This window comes from Phasianus colchicus, chromosome 3 (assembly GCF_987193195.1).
Source record: "Phasianus colchicus chromosome 3, bPhaCol1.hap1.1, whole genome shotgun sequence".
NCBI lineage: Eukaryota > Metazoa > Chordata > Aves > Galliformes > Phasianidae > Phasianus > Phasianus colchicus.
Genome location: NC_143438.1, coordinates 74,556,303 through 74,582,006, shown reverse-complemented (window position 1 = coordinate 74,582,006; position 25,704 = coordinate 74,556,303). Strand labels below are relative to the sequence as shown.

Here is a 25,704-nt window from a genome sequence, read left to right as displayed (position 1 = left end):
AGCGGCGCGGTGATTGGCGGAGACGCCGTGTGTGGCGCTGGGAAAGAGGCTGCAGCGCAGCGAGCCGCGAGACAGGCACAGTCCGCGCCGGCCGCCCGCCCCGAGACACCGCGCCTCGCTCCCGCCTCGCGCAGGTAACGGGGCCCGCGCCCGCCCGCCCGCCGCCCCGATCCCCGGGCCGAGGCGAGGCGGCCGGCCGGCGGGCAGCGCCGAGCCGCTACCCCTCCTTTCGGGCGGCGCCCGGCGGGGAGGGAGCGGGGCGGGGGGGCTCGCGGCGGGGGGCGGCGGCAGGTGAGGGCGGCGGGGGCGCCGCGGAGGGGAGACGGCCGGCTCGGTTCGGAGGGGCGGGGGCCGCGGGGTGTGGCTGCGGGGGAGCGCGGGAGCCCTCAGCGCGGCCCCGGGGGGGTGCAGCTCGCGGCTCCCCCCCCATCCCCCTCCTTCCCGCCGCCGCTCCGGAGCCGGGCCCGCGGTTCGCCCCGCGCTCGGGACGGGAAGGCGGCATCCTCCTCCTGCCGCCGCTCCGCCGCCCCCGGCGCTGGGCGGAGGTGAGCGGGATTAAGGCGCACGGAGGTGGGCTGGGCTGCGGCGCCCAGCCGCCATGACAAAGGCGCGGGCGCGGCGCTCGGCGGCGGGCGGATGCGGCGGGCGCGGCGCGGGGAGGAGAGAGGAGAGGAGGGGCCGCCCTGAGGCGGGGGCCGCCCGCCGCCCTCCGCCCTCCCCGCCGCCCGCGGCTCCATCTTACGGCGGCGCGCGGCCCTCCCGCAGCCCCGGCGCTCGGCGGCGGGCCGCTCGCGGCAGCGCGGGCCTCGGCGCTCCTTAAAATGGCTCCTGAGCGCTGGGCGGGTCGCCGAGCGGCGCTCCGGGCTCCCGCCCCGCTGTCGGGAAGGGGCTGCCGGAAGCGCCGGGTGACCGAACGGCTGGAACGCGCTCGGCTTTTGCCGTCCGTGGGAGGCAGCGCGGCCGTTGGTCGCGGTTTCTTGGTGTAAAAATGACAAAAGGCTGCCGGGTAAGGTGCGGGGTTTTGTGTGTGGAACGCGTAAAGCATCCTGACCGAGCTGAGATGAGCTTTGAAGGATGATAGATCCCAAAACGCGTTGCCAGGGCCTCCGAGGGGACCGTGCCAGGTACATAAAAGGGTGGGGGTGGGGAAGGACCGTTCTCCCCGCCCCCCTAAACAGGCACCGGGGTCTCTATGAGCAGCCCAAGCCTTGACTGGATCCTGGTTACAAAGCATCCCCACCAGCTCGTGCTAGTAAAATACTGACATCGACGTAGTATTTCTTCCCAATTGTAAAAACTTCTTTTTGTCTCTGAAGAATATCTGGGTCAGAAGGCCAGCAAAGCCCAGCTAGAGAAGGGAGGCTCACACTGCCGGAGGTGCGGTCCTTCACACTTAAGGATCTGCTGTGCTCTGACTTTAGCGTGTCAGATGTGGGGTGTGATTGGCAGATCCCTCTTCCAGTCCTTTCTGGATGGAGCAGTAAGATTCCGATAAGGAACAGAACTGCGTGGTACTGCTTGCCTAGCCTTCTTTTTGTCCTTGTGACAAAGATACTGTTGGCTATTTTCTTTATCAATTTAGTTGCGTTCATAATTAGGTACAGTTGACACCACAGCTTGAATGCGTTCTTAAGAGAGAATGATGGCAAGCAACTGGGATCGTGTGTGCATTTAAGATAGGAATTATTTGCTTCCTGTTTCTTTGGATGCTTTTGTTTGCATTTCATAAATAACTTAAACCATTTAACAATATATATATATATATTTTTTTTTAGAAAGAAGCAATGACTTAAAGTTTTTTTTGTGTGTGATTGAGTGCTTGTGTGCCTCGCATTCCAGAATTCAGCTGTACTTCTTACAGTTCCAGGCTACTTAGAGGATGGCTGCTCTGCATGTGAAGTTGAAACATCTTTGTCCTTAACCAATGTCTTAATAATGCCTCACTATTTTTCCTCTTTAGAAATATCAGCATGGATAAAAATGAGCTAGTGCAAAAGGCCAAACTGGCTGAGCAGGCTGAAAGATATGATGACATGGCGAGTTGCATGAAGTCTGTGACCGAGCAAGGAGCCGAGCTGTCCAACGAAGAGAGGAATCTTCTCTCTGTTGCCTATAAAAATGTTGTAGGAGCCCGTAGGTCATCTTGGAGAGTCGTCTCAAGTATCGAACAAAAGACGGAAGGCGCTGAGAAAAAACAGCAGATGGCTCGAGAATACAGAGAGAAAATTGAGACTGAGCTAAGAGACATCTGCAATGATGTGCTGGTGAGAAATAATGAAACTGTTGATCTGTTTTAACTTAGAGTTGCAGGGTGAATGGTCCTGGGTTCTGTTAAGGCTGCCTCTATCTGGCCTTTAATTAAAGCTGTGGTGTCCTACGGCATTTCTAAAGGACAAGATTTGAAAACTGTCTAACTCTTATTTTCCTCTAATATATCAATTCTCTTATATTAGCACTGGTAACCATATTTCCATATATCTGGGGAGACACGTTGAAACCTTGTGTTAACTTCTCGTAACTATTCCCTTAGATGCAGAATTTATTTGAGACTGAAGCGGGTCATGTTTGATTTGGGGTTTTCTCCTCCAGCCCTCCCCCACACAGTGTGTGTGTCCCACATCACACTGATTTCTGTGACTTTAAGATGCTGCACTGGTTGTAAGAGGTAGTTCTTACTCTACGGAAATTGTGCCCCTCCCTGGGTAAGATGATGTAATGTTAGTTATGACTCAGCCATGCAGAAAGCTGTCTGCAGGAAGAGGCAGTAGCAATGCTACGATAGCCTCTTAAACTTTAGGCTTTCAGAAGTAAACAAAAAAGGGGGGTTCAAAGCTAAGCATTTTCTGTGACTTGTAGTTATGTTCAAGTCTACATAAACTATTGCTTGGTAGATACATATTTTCAGTGGGAAACGGTTTCATAAAGTCTGAACCTTTTTCAGATGCTTATTCCCCATTGTCTGTTTTTCCGACTGCTGGTACCAGAAGTGCTCCAGCGAGCACATGAGCAGAGGGCATCCTATCCTGCCAGCTGTGAGGCAGCTGTTGCTGTCAGCTGGACATGGGCCCTCCTGGTGTATCATCCTGTGTGACAGGGTCACATACCTGGGTGTGACAGTGGTGTGTGATAGGAGGGAAGTCTCAAGTAGCTGAGCATGTGCTTGAAGACCTGATGTCAAAGTAAAAGTTCCATTAATGGATAGCATAAATTTCCTATGTTGTGTAGGATAACTAAATGCCATGGGTGCTAATTGCCTCTAGAAGGCTGGTTCTCCAAGAGAATCTGGAAGTCAGCTGGGGTAACTTTTGAGACTTGGCTTCCAGCTTAGGTTGGCTTCCGCGATTCTGGTAACGCACCCTGTTTCATTATTTTGTGAGAATAACTCTTAAACTTCCTCTGTGAAAATGGAAGTGCCGAACTTGCATGTAGGGGAGAAAGCTGGCTTACCACTTGTGTGAAGTGGTAGCTCATCTGTTTAGGTCTAGAAAATAGAGATTTTAATCTGATGTTGTAATTCCTTATTTCTTTTCAATTTTTATTAATTTATTTTATTAATGAGGGTGGGTGCTTCAGAGTGATCTGAGTTTCTTTTGTAAACTAAACTTGTGTTGAAAAAATAATTTCAATTATGCCGTTGGGCTTAGAAACCCTTTTTAGCAGAACTTAAAGTGTTTGCAATTAGATTTTTTTTTTCTGATAATGGAAACCAGATGAAGGCAAAACTAGCTTGCTTTTATTGTGTGTGCTAAATACGAGACTAAAACAAAAGAAATCCTAGTTGTTGAATCTGCTGCAGTAGCTGACGTATCTGGGAGAGGGCAACGCAGGAGGGGAATCTTGCTTAAATCTGTTTCATCTCAAAAAGACTTGAATTTCTGTGTGTGTGTAACTAGAGAAGTGTAAAGCATTCAAATAAATGAATATTCTTTGACTGTTACTACTTCTAGGCACCTAATGTCTTACTCATTTTCAGTGTTGCCAGTCCAGTTTTTCTTAATAGATTAAGGGAAAATTGCTGTCCAGATGAAGCAGTGCCTCAGGCAGTGATTTACAATAACTAAACCTAAATCGAAAGAGTCATTTTAAAATGTGGGGGGAGGAGTGAAATGTGATATTCAAGTGATACGATTTTAAAAATGCTTACAAACAGCATGCACTAAACTTGAGAATTGCAGTCAAGGACTAGATTATATGTTAAAATGTTTCTTAGTTGAATTGTCCTATTCACATATGTTCTTGCCTAGAAATGCGACTGACTGTATTGCTTTACTTGAAATCCACTTCGCTTTACTGGAGGGGCAAAAAAAGTAGGACTTCTTTTTCTCTGAACAGGAGTCTGCATGCTGCCATATGCAAAGGAAGAACTAGTTTTTTTTTTTTTTTTTTCAGAAGATTCTCTAACTTTTGCATAGTGTAGTCTGGTGCATAACAGCTCACAGGAGTGAAGAGTAATGCTTAGCAAATTATGGTTTTTACTTAGTATGCCATTAACCAGAAGTGTTGAATTTTCAGAGTTTTCAGTCATGAAGCCTATCCATTTCAGTACAAGTGCAGCTTGAAAACTTTTGTATCCTTTATTAAGACTGTGTATCTGTTTGAGCTGTTGTCTTCAATCGCTTATTGGGTTCTTAAGTAACATTTAATGCCCTGGAGTGTTACATCATGGCTGAGCGTGGAAGTGACTGCTGTTCAAACTTCTTTGTTGAGGGGAGGAAAGCAATTAAGAGACTGTGACTAGTGAGATGCAGCCAGGGCTGGCTCTTTTGCAGCTCCTCGCTCTTCCCTCATTTGTTGGAATCAAACCCCACTGGGTTGAAAGAAACAGCCCTTCTAACCCACTTGGTGCGGAGTGTGTACCAAACTGTGTCTGGGCTCTGTTTCCAGCTCTGCCACTAATTTAGGGGATGAATAAATAAGAGTGGTTAATGCTGGACTTCTTTCTTGGTTTGTAACTATGAGATGGAGTGATTAAAAAAATATTGGCTGTTACAGCTGTTTTTTTATGCTGACCTTGCTACAAAAAGTCAGCGTCCGTGTCTTTGTCATCTCCTAAATGTTCCCGTCCTTGAGCTTGATGTGGAGAATCCTTACAGTTTTCTAAGCAGGTGAACTCATCCTCCTGTTTGGTGTTGCAGAGACATCAAAACTCTTGATCCAGCACCAATTCTGTCAGATGTGTGCTGTAGTATATTTGGGCATATTATAATTAACTCCAGTTTTTCGGTTGGTGTAGTAGCACTGGTAAACTGCAAATAATTGTGACCTTGTGTGTAATGAAGACTGAATTTCCAAATACTTCAAGAATAGTGTGGGGGAAAACATCTACAGATGCTGCTTGAGCATGGCAATGCACGATATATTTACTTGAGTATTACAGAAAATTTCCAGCCTCAGTAATTTCATATTGATACAGGAAATTAAACTCTTAGTTAAGTAATTTTCCTCATGTTAGCTAAGCGTGTGCTTCACATCCCGTTTCACTTTCTGCAGTAGAAAGTATGTCTGAAATATGTCTGTATAATAACCTCTTATTTGTCATATTAAAAAAAAAGATGTTAATTAACAGGTGTGGATTTTCTTCAAAATGCTTTTTTGCAGTTAGTGGGAATCAACTGTAGCTGAAGTGATTTGCATTACACTTACAGTAAGGTGAGTTTTCCAGCTAATGAGGATTCTGAAATACAGAGAATGTATAGAGAGATCTTTGCATGGCTGGTATTTGATATTTCTAACTGCTTGCATGTTGGTTTTCAGGAGATCTGAAATATTGTAGTCTTTCAGGTGGCTTCTGATGTGACTTAAATGTAAATGAAAAAATGTAAAACATGACCAGCATTTTTTGGTTACTATAAATGCAGTTCTAAATGGCTGCCTTCTGTTCTATAGGCTGGCACATACAGCAGTAGTCCCTTGCATTTCTTCCAAAATGTCTGGTGTGATTTGTCTTGTTTGTACCCCATGCCCAGTCTTCTGGGTGATCTGTCTTTCTCCCCCAAGTTCCCTACACTTGCATCTTAAGTGGATCTTTGCTCGCTGTGAACAGCTGCCCTTTCACTATTTCTTTTCTGTTTGGGTCCTTCCTCTTACTGTCTGAAGTGCCTTCCTGAAACTGTCTCCATAGGTGGTACATGACATCCCCCCTCCCTGCCAGAGAAGCTTAAAGATAATTGTGCTGTTCAGGACCCTCTAAGCAAGATGCTGTTTGCTTTTGTTGCCAGGTTATTATTTCATAGACCCATTTGAGTTGGAAGGGACCCTTAAAGGTCATCTAGTCCAACTCCCCTGCACTGAACAGGGATGCCTACAGCTAGAGCAGGTGCTCAGAGCCCCAGACAGCCTGACCTTGAATGTCTCTGGAGATGAGGCATCCACCTCCTCTCTGGGCAGCCTGTTCTAGTGCCTCGCTACTCTTACTGTAATAATAATAAAAAAAAATCTCCTTTCTTATGTCCAGTCTAAATCTCCCTTCTTCTAATTTGAAACCATTTTCCCTTTGTCCTTCTTCCTAACATCATACTCTAAAGCATAAAATGGTGCTCCTTGTCTGCCTGTTTAGATTTCTTTACGTTTTCTAAGTAGAGATCTGTAATGGTGGTTATTCTTGTGAGAAGAGAAAGTGAAGTTAAATCTCAACTAAATGACTTCAGTTGTGCAATTCTTTCACATGTACTTTTTCTTTCAGGGTAGTTGGGGGAAGGCTTAAGTAACCAGTTTATGGGACTGCAGTTCACTGGGGGCTGAGAGCAAAATTCCATTTGGAATGCATCTAAATGGCTTCTTAAAGAACATAGCACAGAACTAATGCTTGTTGCTGTTGTAATAACAAATTCCTCAGAGACTATTTTCTAAATGCTTGCAAACACCTGGTATGTTACTGTTTTAACATCTATAAAGCCTGCTCCTGTGTGGAATAAGGAATGTCCTCCCTCCTGCAGGCAGCCATATGCTTTTTGATGCTTGTAGACAAATGTGTACATGTGGGCCATTCCTAAAGCTCACGGTGTCCTCCTGATTGTCAGGGAATGTGGCTAGCCTACAGAGTGGTGGTAACAAGCAGAGGTGTAGACTGATTATATTACACAAACTCCAGATGCTTTCATGGCATTTTTTTTGTTAGCACCCCTGCAATATTGTCTAAATTAATACATTTAGTTCAGTGACTCCTTCAGACTTAATTTTTTTGACTCTTCGAGAGACCTGTGCTATGTAACAGATCTGTCTTGGGGTGGGAGGGAGGGGTGTGGAGGGGGGACAAAGTTGGGAAGTTCAACTCTGCTCAAAACAAGTATGCCTTCATCATTTGTCAGTCTTGTCCAGTCAGATTTGGAGTATCTTTGAGGATGGGGATTATAATAGGCTGTCCAGAGAGGTTGTGCAATGTTTGGTTATACATACAGTTAAAACAAAACCATATCCATCTGTGAAACCAGAACTCCTTGCATTCCAGCTCACCTGCTGCCTCTTGCACTAACAGACCTTCAGGAATAGTCTGCCTCCCTCTTCCCTAGGCAGCTGTCCAGTCTGCTGCAATAAACTCTTGGTATTCTCCAAGCTGAGCAAACCCAGCTCGCAGCCGTTCCCCATGTCATGTGCTCCAGCCCCATAATCATCATGGTGGTCCCCACTGGGCTTGTCTCAGTATGTCTGCCTTGCACTGTGGAGCTCAAACCTAGCTGTAGAACTCCAGGTGTCCTCTCCTGTTTCTAAATTTAATATTGAAAAATGTTAACTGGTAACATGTTAGTGATGTGTGTGAAAATAAATCATTATTTGTGTTCCAAAAATTGCTTATCTGAATGATTGTTTTTAAGATACTGCTGGGCAGAATATAGGTAAGGTTTTGTCCTTCCCAGGATGATCAAAGCTTTTAATCAACTCTCCACAACCAGGTTTTTAAGTTAAGGTTCTGCAGATATAATTCCTCAAGCACATTGAAGTTAAGAGGCTGAGATGATTTGTATCAGCCTCATGATTTCACTTTGTTAATCCTTTTAATCACTTTCCTGGTTGTAGTTACACCCCTTCAGGTGTTTCTGGTTTTGTCATCTTTTTTTTTTTTTTTTTTTTGCAGTGCCTAAACTAAGGCAATTTCTTTTGTGCTTTTTCTTTTTCTGAAGCACGGGTGCTATATTGTACTGTCCCTGCCTATAGCAAGGGTTTGTAACGAAATGATCTTACGTGTTCCTTCCAACCCAAACCATTCTATGATTGAAACTGCTGAAAAGCTGTTGAATTAAAACATCCGTGGATCAGTTCAAATGAAACTGATTCTTAGTTATCAGTCATGCAAAATTAATCTGTTGGTTTCTGTTCATTTTATGTTGTTTGTGTAACTATCTGTAAATAGATGAAACTTCAGCTCATGTTTGAGAGGATTTTTCAATTCCAGCTTATGTAAGTAACTTACTGGTGGATGGGTCCCAAGAGTAAAGGTGAAGCTGTACTTAGTAGTCTTAACAAGAAACATGTCTATAATGTTGTGGGGTTTTTTTTGTGCACCTATTTATCATAAAATTGGATAAGTTGTTTTGCATAAATGCTAACAAAGACTTAAATATGCTATTGTTGCTGATACTTGTATTTGCTGTGCACGTGTGTGTATACATGTATTTGTGTCCTCCATATAATCTTGGATTGGTTGGATGTAGAGCAGATCTTAATGATAAACAGCATCTTGCTGATTTCACTTCACTTTGTGTTAATGCTTAATAATTTACGTTAATGCTTAATAACTGGCTTTGATTTCTTTCTTTAAAAAATGGCAAAACCTAAGAACTACATGTAGTGCTTGTACTGTTCAGTAGCTTCCAGTTAACAGCTGATTTACTTGAAATCAATCTTGAGTGTTCATATACTTTAAAGCACCAAAGTAATAAGCAGTAAAATAAAAATTGATCATGATTATTTTCTGAACTTGTTTTTTTTTTAACTGAATGCTCTTGTGTAGTTGCTTATTTTTGATTGAGGTCTGACAGAAGACTTGCAGTGCCTGTTCTAATCAGCAGTAGTAAGTCATGCTGCTGCTGAAGAAACCAGGACGTTTTTAAATCAGATTTAATGCAGATGAAATGAAATAAAGTAGCAAGGTTTATTTCTGGATGTTATTACCCCTTGTAATTATGCAGGTAAAGAAATATTTAACAGCAGGAATCCCAGTTCTTCAGCCTGTAACTGATCAGATCTTCAGTCTCTAATTGATTAGCTTCTCCTAGGGCAGAGCAGGCTTACATCACTGCAATGGTATTTTGGTAGTAAAGTGCTTTTATTAGCATTGTATGCTATAAAGAACTCCTGATAGATACGTTGCTTAGTGCAGTACACTGCAGGTTTCGGGTCTCCTCAGAGATCAAGTTACTAAGTATAAGTTGTTCTTACTTCTGTTTCTTAGCAAGGATAAAGTGTTACATCATGTTTCTAGGGGCTGTTAATGGTATCTCTTCAGAGACCAGAACTGCAGAATCTCCAGGCAGCTCCAGCAGTGTGTTCCAGTTTGCAGTACAGCCATGAGAGTTTATGTAGACATACCTGTCTAACAGAAATTCTCATCCAACTCGGGTGGTTCCAATTCTGGATTATCACAAGTTTCTTAGGAGGAGTTCTGTGGCTTTTTGATTATTTGTTTGTTGAAGAGCAGTGAGAAGTGCTTTTGGCACCTTACTGCTTGATATTTCAAGTCCATTCAAAAATCTGCCAAAAGCACGGGGAAATGCTGCAATTGGTTTTGTCTCATTGAGTATTAATGCCTATAGCAATGCCTTAATAAAACCTTGGAAAAATAATTAGGATTAAAGTAAATTCCTTATTGGCTGCTGCTTTGTATACGTATTTTCTCAGATTCCACTAAATTGGAAAGGTGTTTTCACTTAAGAATCAGAATTCAGTTCGTTTGCTGTTATGTGTTCTTCAGCGTGCTTTGGTAAAAGCCTGTGGCAATTAGTATGGGTGAGTTAGGCTTCTGAATAACCTCTAAGAATATGTCCTGATACGAAATACATCTGTTTTCTATGCCATCAATTCTAACTGTAAGACAGTGCTAGAAGGAAGGAGCTAGTGGCAGGCATGAAGGTTGAGCTGAGGAAGGCAGGTCCATAAGGAGAGCTCCGTGTTTGGCTGTGGAAGCCTGGTGTGAAAGATGCTGCTCCTCATCGCTGCAGTTCCTATGCCTTCCTTTCACTGCAGATGGGCAACGTGGCTGTAAGTGCAGGATCTTGGCGCTGAACACCCCCTAGGTGTTTTAGTGCATACACCTACTGACTGACTTAGTTCTAGCCCCCGGTGCACATGTGAGCATGAGGATGATTTTTTCTGGGTGTCCTACTTATTTCTCCCTTGTCTTCCTCCGCTTGCCCATATGTGACACTGCTTTTGTTCTCTTTTTACAGAAACACATTTAGACTGTTCTAACAGGATCTTCTGCATGAGCTAAAATGTACTGCTGCTCTTCTACACAGGATTCCTTTTTCTCCATTAGTCCTTTAGTTCTTTTTTCCCCTTTATTGTCTTATTACTCTTTATTGTCTTATTACTTATACTCTTATTACTCTTTGTTTCTGTGATATTTCCCCTTCTAGTTCTTCATCAGATAAGCATTATGCTTTGTCATAATCAAGTGTACCTTTTTCTGCTCACCAATGCCAGAAGTCCCTATGCATATTGCATATCCCACCATTGCTTGACCTCTGCAGCTGAATCCCTGCCTACAGGATGGTCTGTGCTTTGTCCCATCATCCCAGAATCTGAATTTTTCCCCTGCTAAGACTCATCGTTCTCACCTCATCTTTTCTCTCCTTGCCTGATTCAAGCTGCTGCTTGCTTCCTGCGTGGGCAGCCAGTTTGATAGAAAGAAGGGATAATGGGTACAGGCAGCAGACTTGTTTTCAGCTGTTCCATCAGATCTCCAGTGCAATAGCAGCTACTGGTATTTGTCAGACTTTAGCATATACCTGTTCTGCTGAGTGAATGAGTGGGTAAAAAATCTTCAGCTGGCTTTAAACAAGAGACTTTGTTTTTGGCCAGAGTAGAAGGCTGGCAGCAGAACAGTCCTCTTGTGGTGTTTGTGGGTTGTTTTTTCCCCTGTCTTTCCCCCCCCCACCAAGAGTTGGAGGCCATCCATGAGGCAGCAGTCCCAGAGCCCTGATACTCAACTCTGAGTAGAACTGTCATCAAAAGCATCCTAATAGGCTGTTTCAAAAATGCTTGGGAATGGACTGTTTGAAAACGTCCCTCTTAAAAGTAAGTCATTTTCCTCTGATGTTTAGATAGGTGTGTTGAAGTAAAACTGCTGGCCACAGATGGCTTGGTTGAGTCCTTTGTAGTGAGCATGTGTAGTGTAGCTAATTGCACATAACATTTCATAGCCTGTGTAACTTCCCTGGCTGTGGTGTTGACAAAAAACATGCACAGAAAGCCGAACACTCGCTTATTATAGGAGAGATAGGTGTCTTGAACTTGTCCAACACACGTGATCTACTTCAGTTCTGTCATCAAAATAGAAGCATGTGAGGAAATAAGTGCAGAAAATCTCTGTAAGCTACTATTCTAGTTAGGTAGTTGAATCTGCTCTAAGTACACATAGTTCTTCTTGCATTGTGTGCACCTGAAATGTTGATCCAAATTAGTATGTTGAATGTCTGCCTGTATGTACCTGACACTTGACAGCTCTTGAAAATACTTGAGCTCAGCTGTGCAGGTAGGGTATAATGCACCAAGTCAACATTGTACAAACATTCTGGATAGCTTGTGCCTCAGACTACAAGTGAATAGCTGCTTCCCTGGAGCAGTGGAACAGTAGATGGGCTTGGTACTCTCTGGGTATCAGCTGGTCAGTGTATCAATACTGAAAAGTTAAATCGTAGGATTCACTGAGCTTCAGTTGGCTGTAATTGTGTTGCTTGTTCTACCACAGTGCTTCAGCTGTATGTTGCTCTTCTTAACAGCCATCCCATCTTTCTTGTTCTTTCCCTCCTCACCTTTTTGTAGAATGCAAAGTAAATAGCTACCTGGATGGTGTAAAAAGTGCAGTGAGGGCTTCTGATTCTTGCTTGGAAATGGTAACTTCAGATCAGTTCAAGGGTTTATCTAGTGGTCCTCTGGGGGGGGGGGGGGGGGGGGGAGAAAAAGAAAGGCAGACTTGAGCACTGGAGCTAAGCTTTTTTTTTTTTATAATTGAAATTGGGAAGTAGATTTAAGAAAAGTTATGCTTCCTCATGCCCAGATATGTCAAAGAAGCTGCAGATACTGAACTGTGGCCACTTGTGTAGAATATAGACCTGGTGAAGGTTACTACACTCTTTGAAACCACGCTTAGCTCAGGAAGTCCCTACACATGGATGTAGGCCAACAGCAGCATGGTATTTTTCTAATGGAAGCTTCTCTGGGGCATTGTTAGAGGTGAGGTAGTAGAATAGTTCTGTTGGCCAGTGCAATCATGCTGGTGTTCTTGTCATGTCCTGAAAAAAATATAATGGCATGTGGTCTGCATCATGAAAATATTAGGCCACTGTCAGTTAATATGCTGTGTCAAAGAAATGGGTTTTCAGGCTGTGCTTAAAAAAGATATGCAGTTTTTTCATGCCTTCTGGGTGACTTAAAAAAAAAAATAAAGAGCTCTTCCCTATGCCACATAACACAAATTGATTACAATTAAAATTAGAGCAGAACTGATAACCATTTAAATTGGTTAATACTTCTAAATTTATTCCTTTTAGTTTTTGCAGGCAAATAATTTTTTTCTTTGCTCTCTAGAGTTTATTTTTTTCACCCAACTACCTGTCTCACTAAAAGTTAATTCTCAGTAATTAGAGAACTGCTTGTTCTCAGTACTTAAACTGTAAGTTACCTGCTCATTTATAACTGTATTGTTGTAGAATCAGGTGATTTTATTCTTACGGCTTGTTTGTCAGGAGGGGACTATCTTAAATGGAGAAGAATGAGCTGTTGCAATCTTCAGGCACTTGAATAATTATGTAAAGTTCCCAGGTAATCAGACTGCTGAAACTGAGCTTTTAATAAAGGGAAATACACATTATATATATATATATATATTTGCTGTGCAATATATTATATATATAATATGTCATATTATTATATTATATATTATATATATATATATATAATATATATATATATATATTAATATATATATATATATTATATATATATTATTATATATTATATATATAATATATAACTATAAGTAATGGAATAAAATTGAGGTATTGGTTTTCTTTAATGCTTGTATAGTGGATTTGGGAATAGTCTTCTGGGCCCAAACAACTCATTTGCCAGAGATACAAATACTTTCAAAAGGATATTTTGAGGCTGTAAGGAAAAAAAAAATCTATTCAAGTCTCTATGGGTTGGCTTCCTGTTTTCAACAGAAGTCCTCACCACAGCTTGACAAACTGAAGCATATATGTAGGTCATTCTGGAAATAATGCCTCCTATTTAATTCCATAGAAAATACAACAGATACAAAGAGCACAATAGCAGTGCTTGATAGAACAAATTCTCAGCTGCAAAACAATATTTTTCAACATGATCACTGCTGTTAGCCAGTTCACCTGGGTGAACTGCTAGAGCTGCTCTTCATTTTGTGGTGTGACAGCTGTGCACAGCCATCCAGAACATGACTTGTCTTTCATGTTGCTGTTGCCACTGCTGAAAAACCCGCCACCTCCCTGTGCTGACATCCCACTGTTGGGTCTCCATGAACATTCAGCAAGTGTTGGTGAGTGTCATTGTGTGCCATTTTTTCTGCATGGAGGAATTCAGTCATATGCCTTTGCTCCATGCACACTTCTGTGTCAGATGCTTTTCTGTCAGACTGCCCCTCTGCTGCCATCTGTCACACAGCAACAACATCTAACAGTGTACTGGTGGGAAGGTTCAGCCTCTGCTGCTGTAGCATCAATATCTGCTGATGTCATGGGCCAACATAATAAAATGGGAAGCATTAGTTTTGGAGCGCCCTCATAGATTTGCAGTCAAAGCTGGCAAGCTTTTTGTAGAGGGTGTTGTTTTTTTTTCCTTTTAAAGACTGAATCACTACTGTTGTACTTCTCTAATACTGAGCTTAACTCTTAAGACTTGCTTGCAAAACTGCAGGAACAAGTCCGTAGGGGTTTCCTTCAAAATAGGCTCAAAACTCATTGTGCTTATGATTAATGTCATTGAGTATGTCCTGCTCTAGCTAAAAAACTTAATTAAGAAAGTGAACTCTTTCTAATTTAGTGTTTAATATAAGCCAGAGTTGAAGTTCACTGGTGGAATAAAAAAAAATTGTGCTGGTACAGTCTGTTACATCTTTTGAGACAAAGGCTTTCTCTGCTGCATACTTAGTGAGGGACACACTGCATTTGTGAGATTGCTTATCTGTGGTATGTGTGAGCATAGCTGGCATCTTTGAGCCTGAAAGCACTGTCTGTCCCAGTCCAGCATACCAAAACCTATTATCCACAATTGTGATTGCTACCAGTTGGGAAGTACTGAAGCTTGAGCTTTTCATTGCTAGCATACCAATAGGAGTTGATATTCAAACTTAATGCATATATGTTTAACAGACGGAAAAATAATTTTTCATTGAAAATCATCTTGGAAAGAGTGCTTTCAACTTTGCTATGAAAAGTATTCAAAGCACTTGTACAAGCTGTTACAGGTTTTAGCTGCTCTGAGATGCTGCTGCATCTGTCTGCTCGACTGCAATGCCACGGTTCGTTTTACAGCAGTTAACTTTTGCTGTCATATTAAAAGCTCAGGCAAGTACAGTTGAGGAGTCGTGGGTTTGGAAGAGGGGTGGCTTTTCCTTGAGCAGGTATTTCTGCTAGATTGTTGTTTTGGCATTGCAGCTGCCTAGGGCATTGTAGTTACTGCATAGTAATACATGTATAAAAAATGGATAGGAACTTGGCACAGCAGGTAGAATGTCTTAAACGAACATGAGAACCAGGCTACCACGTAGGTGTAACATACCCTTTCTCTATGGACTTCCCTTAGTGGTTGGGATGCCACGTGCATTGTGGTGATGTGGCTTACCTAACAAGCTTCTTAGTTACAGATGAGCATGTTGGAGCTGTTGTGGACTGGTTATTACCACATCAGTGACCCATACAGTGATCAACTCTGCTGATAAACAATGTCACATCAACTGGTGAGGGAGAAGAAGATAGCCTTTTATTAGAATGGTTGAGTGCAGCATTGGTGGCACTATTGAATTGGTTCTTGTCTTATCTGTAGGAATCTTATTTTGGGGCAAATACTGAGATATGGCTTCCTGTGGGAGAAAAAGTTGCATCTTACAAATCAGCTTTGCAGTTAACTTGTCTTTTAAGACAGAATTCCCCAGAAGCTGGAGGGGGAACACCATTGAATAATGTCAGATTATTGTGGGTTTTTTTTTTACCCCCTCTTGTTTTATGGTGTATTCTGTAACTGCATTCTAAAAGGTTACTTATTTTATTGGTCTGATGTGTGACTTCAGTAGCCACACCATGCAGATTGCTGCTGTTACTGCAGCTCTGGGATGACTGAGCATACTTCAAGTCTTCATGCTAAATTTAAAGGTGTTCTGTGTTTATAACTTCATGCCTGTAAAGGGGAGTACATCTTGAAATGAAAAGATCAGTACAAGTAAGAGAAATTGAATGTATGTCCTACCTGATATCTAGGTAGGAGAGACTTCCTTCACCCAGGTAGACTTGACGTAGCTTATGCTGTGTGAATGAACAGCTATTCAAAGAGATTTTCCTAGGTCGTCAGTCTTCAACATTGGCTTAGAACACTTCTTGCCATGATTCTTACTCATTCTCCAAGCAGCTATTGCTCTGCTAGCATCTGTCTGATAATTAAGACTTGATTGATAGCCCTTTCTCCTCCATGTCTGCTTGTATGATTTAACCCATTGAGTTAACTCACTTGAGACTTAAGTGAATTTTAGGTCTGGAAACTTGGTTGCTGCAGTGGGACTGAGCAGAGCTGTACTCTTCAGTCAGCTTCCTTTGCAAATGGAGAACTTGTTTCTTGATCACTGCAAATACCTTGTCAGGCCAATTTACGGAGTGTACAGAAGGAGGGCAGCTCCCCAGGGTGTTGGGAGGGTGGGTGCAGTCTGCACCTGTCTTAACTGCAGTCCTATAGAGACAGCCTTATAATAATAAGCCTTACTGTTAGTAGTTAAGAACCCTCAGTTGTCATTGAAGCCTCTGCCTTGGCAAGGACGGTTGGTATCGTAGCTGTGAATGCTGAAGTCCTGTAAGGATAAGAGCAGAGCTGTAAGTAGTTACAGAGAGCCAACGTGTGCCCTGCGTACCTGGCGCCAGTTCCCCTGTACTGCTTGCGCCAGTAGTGCTATGGCAGCAGAGGCACTGAGCCCTCCTGGTATAGTTTGTGCCCTCCAGAAAGATGCCTCTGGCAGCTTGGCAGCCTGCTTGGCTCTGTAACTGTGCTTCTGCTGTCTTGCTCGTGTCACGTTCCCTTTGCTGCCAAAGGATCATCTGTGCTGTCATTCTAACAAGAAGCAAGAGCACAGTATTTCTTGATGTTCTCTTGCACTGTTATAAAGTGAGGTTATGGGCCAGCCCCGGCCATGCTGAAAATAGCAATTAGTAGAGATGACTCTTTCCCCCCATTATGTTGAAACAAATGAAGCCCACTTAATGTGGGTTATTTTAATCTAACCGGAGCATAAGCGTGGCTGAACCTTGTCTAACTTCTGTTTCTGGAAGCCTGGCTTCTTCATTGCCCTGTTTGATGACAGAGATCTACTGTAATAGGTCACTTCATTTTGACAGTTTTCACATGAGTTTGAGTCTACTAGGCTAAATATTCATGATCTGTAGAAATAAATGAGCAGTACTTAAACTTGTTCTCTCTCGTTCTTTCTGTCTCTGATTAAGTTTTCTGTAGCTTGATGTCAGCTGGCTTATTGACCAAATCAGTGCTGCAGATGCCATCAGAGTGCAGTGGTCACAGCCTGCTGTATTCCTGTTGTACCTATCCCCAGAGCCTATCACAGGAGACATGCAGCTAACACAAAGGTTGCTATCTACAAGGAAATGCTGTAAGGTAGCCATAATTCTGTGGGGTTGAACTGCATTACATCACCCATTTCTATGGAGTCACTGGAAAGATGAGCTGAAAACAGTAAAGGAAAACTGAAATGCCGTTCATCTAGCTGAAAGTGGGGGGTGAGGGGGAAGACATCCAGAAATTCTTAGAGAAAAATAAAACATTAAATTGTTACATAGCCTTAGCAAAGTTTATGTAACAGCTTTTGATTTCATTTTGAGTACTCAACAGCTCTTCTGCACTTATTCTGGTTTTTAAATAACTGGCTTTTCTTTCAAAGTCTGACTTCAAGCACTCACTATCAAGAAGTTTGACAGGCTTGTACCTTAATTTGACTAAATGTGTTGGAGCTAGTGATTTTTTTTCTTCTTTTCATCATAATAGAACTCCTGCTAAATTACATGACTGCCTCAGCTGGTAACTTGCCATGTTAATTTAATAAGCAGTTAGAACAATCTAGAAGAAAAAACTGGTCTTAAAAAACTGGTGACCTGTAGGGGGGATTTGGTGGGGTGACTCCAGAGAGCTGTGTTTACTGTGGAAGGGATGGGCAGCTCCTGTTAGGGCAGCATGTAGTCACATAGCTGAACAGCTGTTGATTCAACTGTCTAGAAAGGCAGGAATCCAGATTCACTGTGCAGTTTCTCTTTGATTCTAGTGTAGAGTTCCACTTAATACTAATTAAAAAACAAACCTCATTAGCCTGGCCTAGTTACCATTGCCTGTGTATGTAAGATATTTGGGTCTCTGATTTGGGAGCTGATATTTTGAATCCTTTTATCATCTGTGGATGCAGACTTCATTCCATTGTGTACACTCTGCCCAGACTCTTTGGATTACATTATTTTTGTCAGGGCCTACAGAAATCCTTCCTTTGGCTCTTCAGCATTCATCTGTTAAATGAACCGACTTCTTTCCTGTTATCCCTATAGAGTCACAGCATGGAACATTCCTTTTAGTACCCAGAATTGTGATCCAGAACACGTTTTTTCTTAGCTGAATATGCTATGTAGGATGTGACAAAAATAGGCAGAAGTAAAGCTGTCTTGACTTTGAAATAGATGGTAGCATAATCAAACTGTTGGTTCAAAAGCTATGAAAGTATGCATGTTCAAAACGCTGTTCTTTGCTTCCATTTTAGTCTCTGTTGGAAAAGTTCTTGATCCCTAATGCTTCGCAAGCAGAAAGCAAAGTTTTCTATTTGAAAATGAAAGGTGACTATTACCGTTACTTGGCCGAGGTTGCTGCTGGAGATGACAAGAAAGGTATTGTATGTCAGTTGTCACTACATTTTTGTTAAACTGTATTGCTTTTAGTGGACAGCAACGCTACTGTAACTTTTGGAATACTTCATTACTTCAAGATGTAAATTTCTTTAGTAATAACCTTCCTGTTTTCTAAAAAAAAAAAAAAAATCATAGGCTGCTGTCTTTCAGATGAGTTATGAAGGTTTGTGTACCTCTGCAGTTTGAAGCAGGAAGCAGATGTGCAGTTTGCAGTCATAAAATCTCAAAATCAGATCCAGTGTATGCATACAAGAATGTGCCTTATCACTGAAATACCAGTTCATGCTTTTTTTTTCCTGGATATGAGTATTGTTTTTATCTTTTTGCAGGGAGTCGCTGTAGCTTTCTGAAATGCTTTTTAATGCTAGTTCTCCCGTGTTTCTGCAGCACGCAAGAAAGTCTGTGTAGGTTCAGTGAGCAGAGAGACTAGAATACACCTGGGGAAGAAAATAATTAATAAAACAGATGTTGGTGTTAAGTAAACATCTTCCATAGCCATGGTAGTTTGATTTCTAAATGGTTTTTATTTCCTAGATTTGTTATGTAGCTTGTCCTAATAGCAGGTAAGTTGCCTTTACTCAAGTTTGGTAAGTAAAGTTAAAATACTGTACTTAACTGCAGCAGTTAAGCCACCTGGTGTATTGAAGAGGCACCTAAATAACACCTTGTCTTTGTGCAGTCACCTTCAATTCAGGAGAATATATTACGTAGCACTGTTCACAACAAACTCCAAGCCATTTCCTGGAGCCAGTCTCCACAGAATGCTGGATAATAAAGTTACAAAAGCTAGTAAGATAAGACTTAGTAAACTAGGGTTTGATTTGACTTCTGGTGTTTGCTGCATGCAAGCTGACCTCGTCTTGGTGACTGCAGAATCACATGTGTAACAAATATGTTTGTTACTGTGTACCATAGCAGATGTATTTCTGATCAGTAAGCTCTCATTTACAAACTAGAAGGTATGTTCTCGTGAGGGTAGTTGCTGACTATAAAGTTAGACTGTGAAAATCTTTGTTTAATGTAATTTTAAACTTCATTTTTCTTCAGCTCAGTTTCCTAGCTCAGCAGTTACCAGTGTATGTTCTGACTTGCCAGATGAAGAAAAAATTTGGAAAGCCCATCTGGCTCGTAGTTGCTATGGCTCCTCAAGTCTTTTATCTTGGAGGTCTTTTTTCTGCATGTTAGCGGTGATGCATAACCTTGAAAAAGGACCAACTGATAATGACTGTAGCAAATAATGGCCATTTAGTTAAGCAGATTTTTTTTACAGCATCCATATCAAGCTCTCAGTTATAGGAATTGGATTTTTGCCTTCGTAAATCAGCTTACTGTGTTGACCAGGGTTTTCTTATGGCAATCTGGTGGGTGGGAATGTCAAGCAGGTAGCCTCACCCTGCTGCTTCAGCCTTCAATTTTGGAGCTGTATAATGTTATCTGAGGAGGACAAGGTTGAAAATCCTGCAGATTTCTTACACTGGATGACTCACTTCAAAATAAACAGAATAAACCTAATTTTGCTATAAATTCCATGAATCGGTGCTCTTGCCTTGTCAAGTAAGGAAAAAAAGCAGGCTTCTTGGGAGCTTTTCCTCAAACATAAATATCTAACATAAAATGCTGAAGTTAATTGAAGCTGCTTATTTTTCATGCTGCTTGTTTTGGCTTTCATAAGCAGCACCATTTTCTAAGACTTTCCCAATATGGAAATAGTGAAACACCTCCCACCGTTTCTAAATTTAACTTCCTGTAAAACCAGTTCTTCTCAACCATAGTGTGCAGAGTGCTGGACGTTTTCAGGGCAGTACAGCAGTTCTCTGACTTCTGAAGTGCTCACGTGATAGCAGTGAATTAAGAGGGCCAGAGCCCTGCATGAACGTGCAGAGAGGAGTGTCCTCCCTCTTCCATGATGAGAACAGTTTGATGCTTTAATGTCTGTAAATCTTCAAAGCTGAAGCAGTATATGTTGTGTATCAGAAGTACTCAGAATCTGAAAAGAAATACTGATATTTTTGAGTACTTAACCTAAAGATCTTGTTTCTGAATACGTGTGACTGGCACTTAGAAATCACTCCAGATGTATTTCTGGTTTGATCCAGAAACACCAGGATGTGAATCCTTTTTCATATGAATCAAATTACTTCCTGCCTACCTCTTTCTCAGATATGTAACAGTCTTTGAGAGTGTAGAATAATGGTCCCTTTGTTCTGAGTGTCTATCTCCTGTGGTCATCAAGGGCATAGTCCAACTTCTGAGCTATGCTGGGCCATATTTACTTCAGGTTTAGGTATGCCACACACTACCTTTGCCAGACAGTTTGAATGAGGAATCACAAGTGACTGTTAAGGAAAAGCATAGGGGTTGTCATTAGGATTTCCTGTGACTCGAATGTGCATCTCTAATGCTTTGCAGTATTTGAAGACATTGAAATTGCATTGCATCAAACCTGTGTAGTTAAAGCTTCAGTGTTGTATCTCTTTCCTGTAGACTGTGGGTTTTTATGTTTGTGAAACACTGTAAAAGTGTTGTAAGCACCTGAGCTGTTGTTAGTACAGGCAGTCACAGTGTAGCAGAGATACTGAAGTCTGTGACATAGCAATAACTAAATTTTTAGATGATTAGAAGAAGTGGAATATTTATTCCATTTATTAAATTACAGATTTAAGATAACGTAAATGCTCATTAACAAGTGTTCACTCTTAAGATAATTTATTCACACAACCACAAACCGATTTTATGTCAGAATAAGTATTTGAATTACTTACTTGCTGTGGGCTTTGTTTGTTTTATCCTAAAGGGATTGTGGAGCAATCACAACAGGCGTATCAAGAAGCTTTTGAAATCAGTAAAAAGGAGATGCAGCCAACACATCCTATCAGATTAGGTCTGGCCCTAAACTTCTCCGTGTTTTATTATGAGATTCTCAATTCCCCAGAGAAGGCCTGTTCCCTTGCAAAAACGGTAGGTCTGTGGGGGATGGAAGGGGGGAATTCCACTGATTTATTTTTTTATTTGCATAACCTTTTGTTGCGTGGCTAATGAGCTTTGGGTGTCTCTTTCATCTCTAGGCTTTTGATGAAGCAATTGCTGAACTTGATACATTAAGTGAAGAGTCATACAAAGACAGCACGCTAATAATGCAGTTACTGAGAGACAACTTGACAGTGAGTATTGTTATATTTTACAGACTGTTGGTAGCAGAACTGGTCCTTACAGCACTGAGTTGTCCTGTTCACCCCTAGCTATGGAATTGTCTGTCACTTACAGATGAGTTCACATTGTGTTTCTGAGTGTATATCTTTCTCCTGCCCGATCTCCTGTATCTATAAGCTAACTACCATAGTTTTCTAACAAAAAACAATTCAATCAAATGTTTCAGTCTTTTTATTGAAGCAATTTAGCATGTTCAAATGACGTGGTTTGGAAACAAAAGTTACCTTTCTATTGTAACAGCACTAGCGAACACAGTTGCATTTGCCACTTTGAAACTTCAGTGTGATTTCATGTAGCTTGTTCAGTGTGCTTGCACTGTATGAAGACTTCATAGCAAATCCATTTAGGGGCCTATTGTTGTGTAATTCTGGCTTGTTTTTAACTTGAGTGAAGCTGAAATTGGAATTGTTGCAAGTCAGGCTGTTTGCAGGGCAGTCATAGGACAATCTTATTCCTTTTTACTTGGACTCAGCTATTTGTGGTGTAAGATGGGGGCTGTCACTCTGTCAGAGTAAACAATCTTCATCTTGTAGTGTTTTTTTAACCTACCTCAAACTGTAAAAACGCAAAGATAAACATCTAAGTGAGACAGTTTAGATAAACAGCAAGCATGCAGTGCTGTAATTAATGACATAGTTCACTTCCCAGTCATCTTGTGGAGAAAAGGGAGAACTACAAGCAAGAGTACAAAAAAATAAGAAACTCCTCTTTAGTTGCCAGATATAACTCCTTGTTCATGTGTTAAATGCATCTAGTGCTGGAGACCTTTGCAAATATCTGGACTTTTCTTACCGTAACCAAAGTGAAGTTGTTCAGTTGCATAAAACTGGAGCTGCCATATTTTCTGTTTGTAAGGCTTTATTTGCCTGTTTCTTGGAACCTTTTCCACTAGAATGGCAACATGATATATTTCTGGAGAACTACTTGCAATAGTTCCAGCTGTTGCTTACAAAACAAATGGCAGAGATGTCTCCCTTACAGACACTGAGAAAGATACAGAATTGGCTTCACTCTGTCTGTGCTGTCCCTTGGGTGAATTGCTCAAGAGCTCTCCCTTGAATGAGAGATCAACTGAAATAGAGAATAGAAATGACTTTAATTGCCAGCTTCCTAGTGAAAATGACATACTTCTTGCCATAGCAGTTTAAGACAGCTTTGCCTCGTCCTGAAGCAGAAGTTGAACTGAGTTTCCACGGTGTACGTGTTACCTTAGCAGGGCCTGAGAGTTGATGTCAGGTTTTATTATAAGGGAGATTTTTCTAGGTAGCTGCAAAATTCCATATCCCTGTCAGATGGATGCCTCCTGTGTTACATGCTTAGTGTGATCTGCGTGAGTATTGCTCTTACCTTAATTCATGTTTTTTCCACAACTTTTGATGTAACTTCTGACAAAGACTGCAGTGAATATCCTAAGTGTAGAAGGGTCTGGTCTGATAGTTATGCAAGTCTTTCTTAGATGCAGGCTTTTGACAGCGATTTGGCATGCTGATCACTTACGTGTAGTAACAGCTTTCTCAGTTGTTAATTCTTTCTAGACTGAGTTTCATCTGTCTGAAGAAGTCTGTTGGGGAATAAAGGCAGAGAAGTGTTCAGAGGATTTTTTTAACGTAGCAGATCAAATTTGTTTTACTGGGACTGCTATATATTTTGTCTTTGAGTTATGAAATTGTCTTGTGTGTTTTTGGGAAATGGGGAGTATCTTTGCACATTCCTGTTCCCCTGAAGGCTTTTCTTCCCAGCTGATTATTTAAACTCTGCTTTCAACTAGCAATCCTCATACTAGACTGGCTCTTCTTAGTGAACAAAGGTACATATGTATCTCTAGACATTCTAGAGGTAAAGCTTTAGAAATGAAGCATCTGATAAATTTCTGATTTAAATTTTTCTTCCTGCATTTCATAGAAATGCATGGAGTGGTGCTGAAATAGTAATGGATTTGAATGTAGTGTAGGGGTTAGAAACAGGCAAGTGTGTTGCTGTCTCAAGTAGACTGTCTTGTTCTCAATACCTTCAGTAAGAAGTGTTTAGGGCAGCTACTGTGTGTTCTTTGTAGTAAGAACAAAGCTATTGGGCTTGCACAAGATTTTCTATTGTCCTGTAATTTTTGAAAAGGATGAAGTGTTTCTGGTGCTAATTTTCCTTTTTTAAGCATCATATGAGACCTGCAATAAGGTAGATCCCAAACCATGCTAGAATGTGAGTAGACAAAGAATTAAGTTATTCTTGGGTATTACTGCTTACTACCACAGAGTGTGAAGGACTCAGTTAAGGCTGCTAAAGCTCCAGGGAAAGATTACAAACAGCATTAGGCTGGTAATAGTTTGTTCACATAATAATGATTCCTTTGCTCTAGGTGTTGCCTTGGAACTGATACTTGGTTTCCTAAGTGATGCTTAACTTTGATATATGGCTCCTTAACATGTTTTATGGAGCTGAAAATAGGATTTAGTGTATACAACATATTTAGCCAGATCTATCGTGTCGTCTTTCTCTGCCCTCCAGGTTTGGAAGCACTGCAGACTTCTCTTTAAGCAACTGTTTATATCTGTAGCCAAGGGATAGTGATTTTAGTGAAATGTGCTGTGTAGTTTTTTTTTTTTAATTAAATACAAAACAGGCAAATCTTTTAGATGCCTATTCTGAAGGAAAAAGTAGCATTCACTCTTCTGTTGGGCACGATGAGAGACTCTTGCTGAAACTTTTCCTTCAGAAAGATGTGTAAATCTCACTTGAAGTCTCAAGGAAACAAATATTGTTAGTTTCTTATTCGTATGCATCTGTTCTTTATCTGGCTTCTGCCTGCTTGTGGTTGTAACATTCTGAACCATGTGAATATGAAACCTTGGTTTTGACTGGTCATGAACGTCCTTGTTAAAAGCAGTGTAGGGTTAGGTCACCTAGAACTAGATCTACATGTAGAAGTAATAGCCATTCATCTTTCCTGCTGTCTGCAAAGAGCAATTTGTGGATGTGCTTTTTTTCCCTCATGGCACTTAATATAAACTTACAGTATTATTAACAAGAAAGCTAGCTTACCAAATGATGATTGCTGGTTGTGCAATATGTAAGATATTAATATTTACTCTTTTCTTTCCCAAACAGTTGTGGACATCGGATACCCAAGGAGATGAAGCTGAAGCAGGAGAAGGAGGGGAGAATTAACCAGCCTTCCAACTTCCGTCTGCCTCATTCTGAAATTTACACAGTAAACCATTTGTCATCCATGCTGTCCCACAAATAGTTTTTGTTTACGATTTGACAGGTTTATGTTACTTCTATTTGGATTTCTATATTTCCCATGTGGTTTTGTTTAATATTAGGGGAATAGAGCCAGTTAACATTGGGGGAATTTCTGTCTTCATCTGAGGTGGCCAATATAGGGTTGTGAAATTTTTATACGAGTTTTACATGTTTGGCATAGTACTTTTGGTACATTGTGGCTTCCACAAGGCCAGTGTTAAAACAGCTTTCTGTGTCAAGTGAGGAAGACTGCTTGCATATTGGTCTGTTATGGTGGAAAAAAGGGATAATTGGTTGCAGCCACAGGTGTAGTTAGCATGAATAATCAAGTTGGAGCACACATGGCTGTGAATAAACTGATGTCCCATAGATATTGCATGTCAAGTAAACATGTGAAATCTGTGGAATATGCCAATCAAGTGTACATCTCTGATTGCAGCTGAAGTGTTCCTTAAGACAGTTTGATAACCCAGTCAACTTTCTCTAGAGAAGGACAGAGAAACGGTTCACATTCCATTATTTGTAAAGTTACCTGCTGTTGCTTTCATTATTTTTGCTACACATTTTATTTGTATTTAAATGGTTTAAGCAACCTAAGAACAAATGTACAAGTAAAGATGCAGTAAAAATGAATTGCTTGATATCCATAATGACACTGTATATCGAGCACAGCAGTAAAACAAAAACCCATGTATTTAACTTTTTTAGGTTTTTTGCTTTTGTGATTTTTTTTTTTGATACTTGCCTAACATGCATGTGCTGTAAAAATAGTTAACAGGGAAATAACTTGATGATGGCTAGCTTTGTTTAATGTCTTATGAAATTTTCATGAACAATCCAAGCATAACTGTTCAGAACATGTGTATTAAGTTGATGTAAGTGGAATAAAAGTTTTATGAATGGA

General features: G+C 41.2%; 1 protein-coding gene across 2 annotated transcripts; it reads left to right on the top strand.

Annotated features, from left to right (window-relative positions):
• YWHAZ (tyrosine 3-monooxygenase/tryptophan 5-monooxygenase activation protein zeta) lies at nucleotides 1–25,704 on the top strand. 2 transcript variants are annotated; one of them, XM_031591090.2, is made up of 6 exons: nucleotides 1–134; nucleotides 1,961–2,264; nucleotides 18,206–18,329; nucleotides 21,145–21,308; nucleotides 21,416–21,511; nucleotides 24,663–25,704. In XM_031591090.2, the coding sequence occupies exons 2-6, from the start codon at nucleotides 1,971–1,973 to the stop codon at nucleotides 24,720–24,722; spliced, it is 738 nt and encodes a 245-aa protein (XP_031446950.1). In that variant the 5' UTR covers nucleotides 1–134; nucleotides 1,961–1,970; the 3' UTR covers nucleotides 24,723–25,704. The 2 variants fall into 2 exon arrangements, with proteins under 2 accessions (XP_031446950.1, XP_031446951.1); XM_031591091.2 differs by lacking the exon at nucleotides 1–134 and adding an exon at nucleotides 430–545.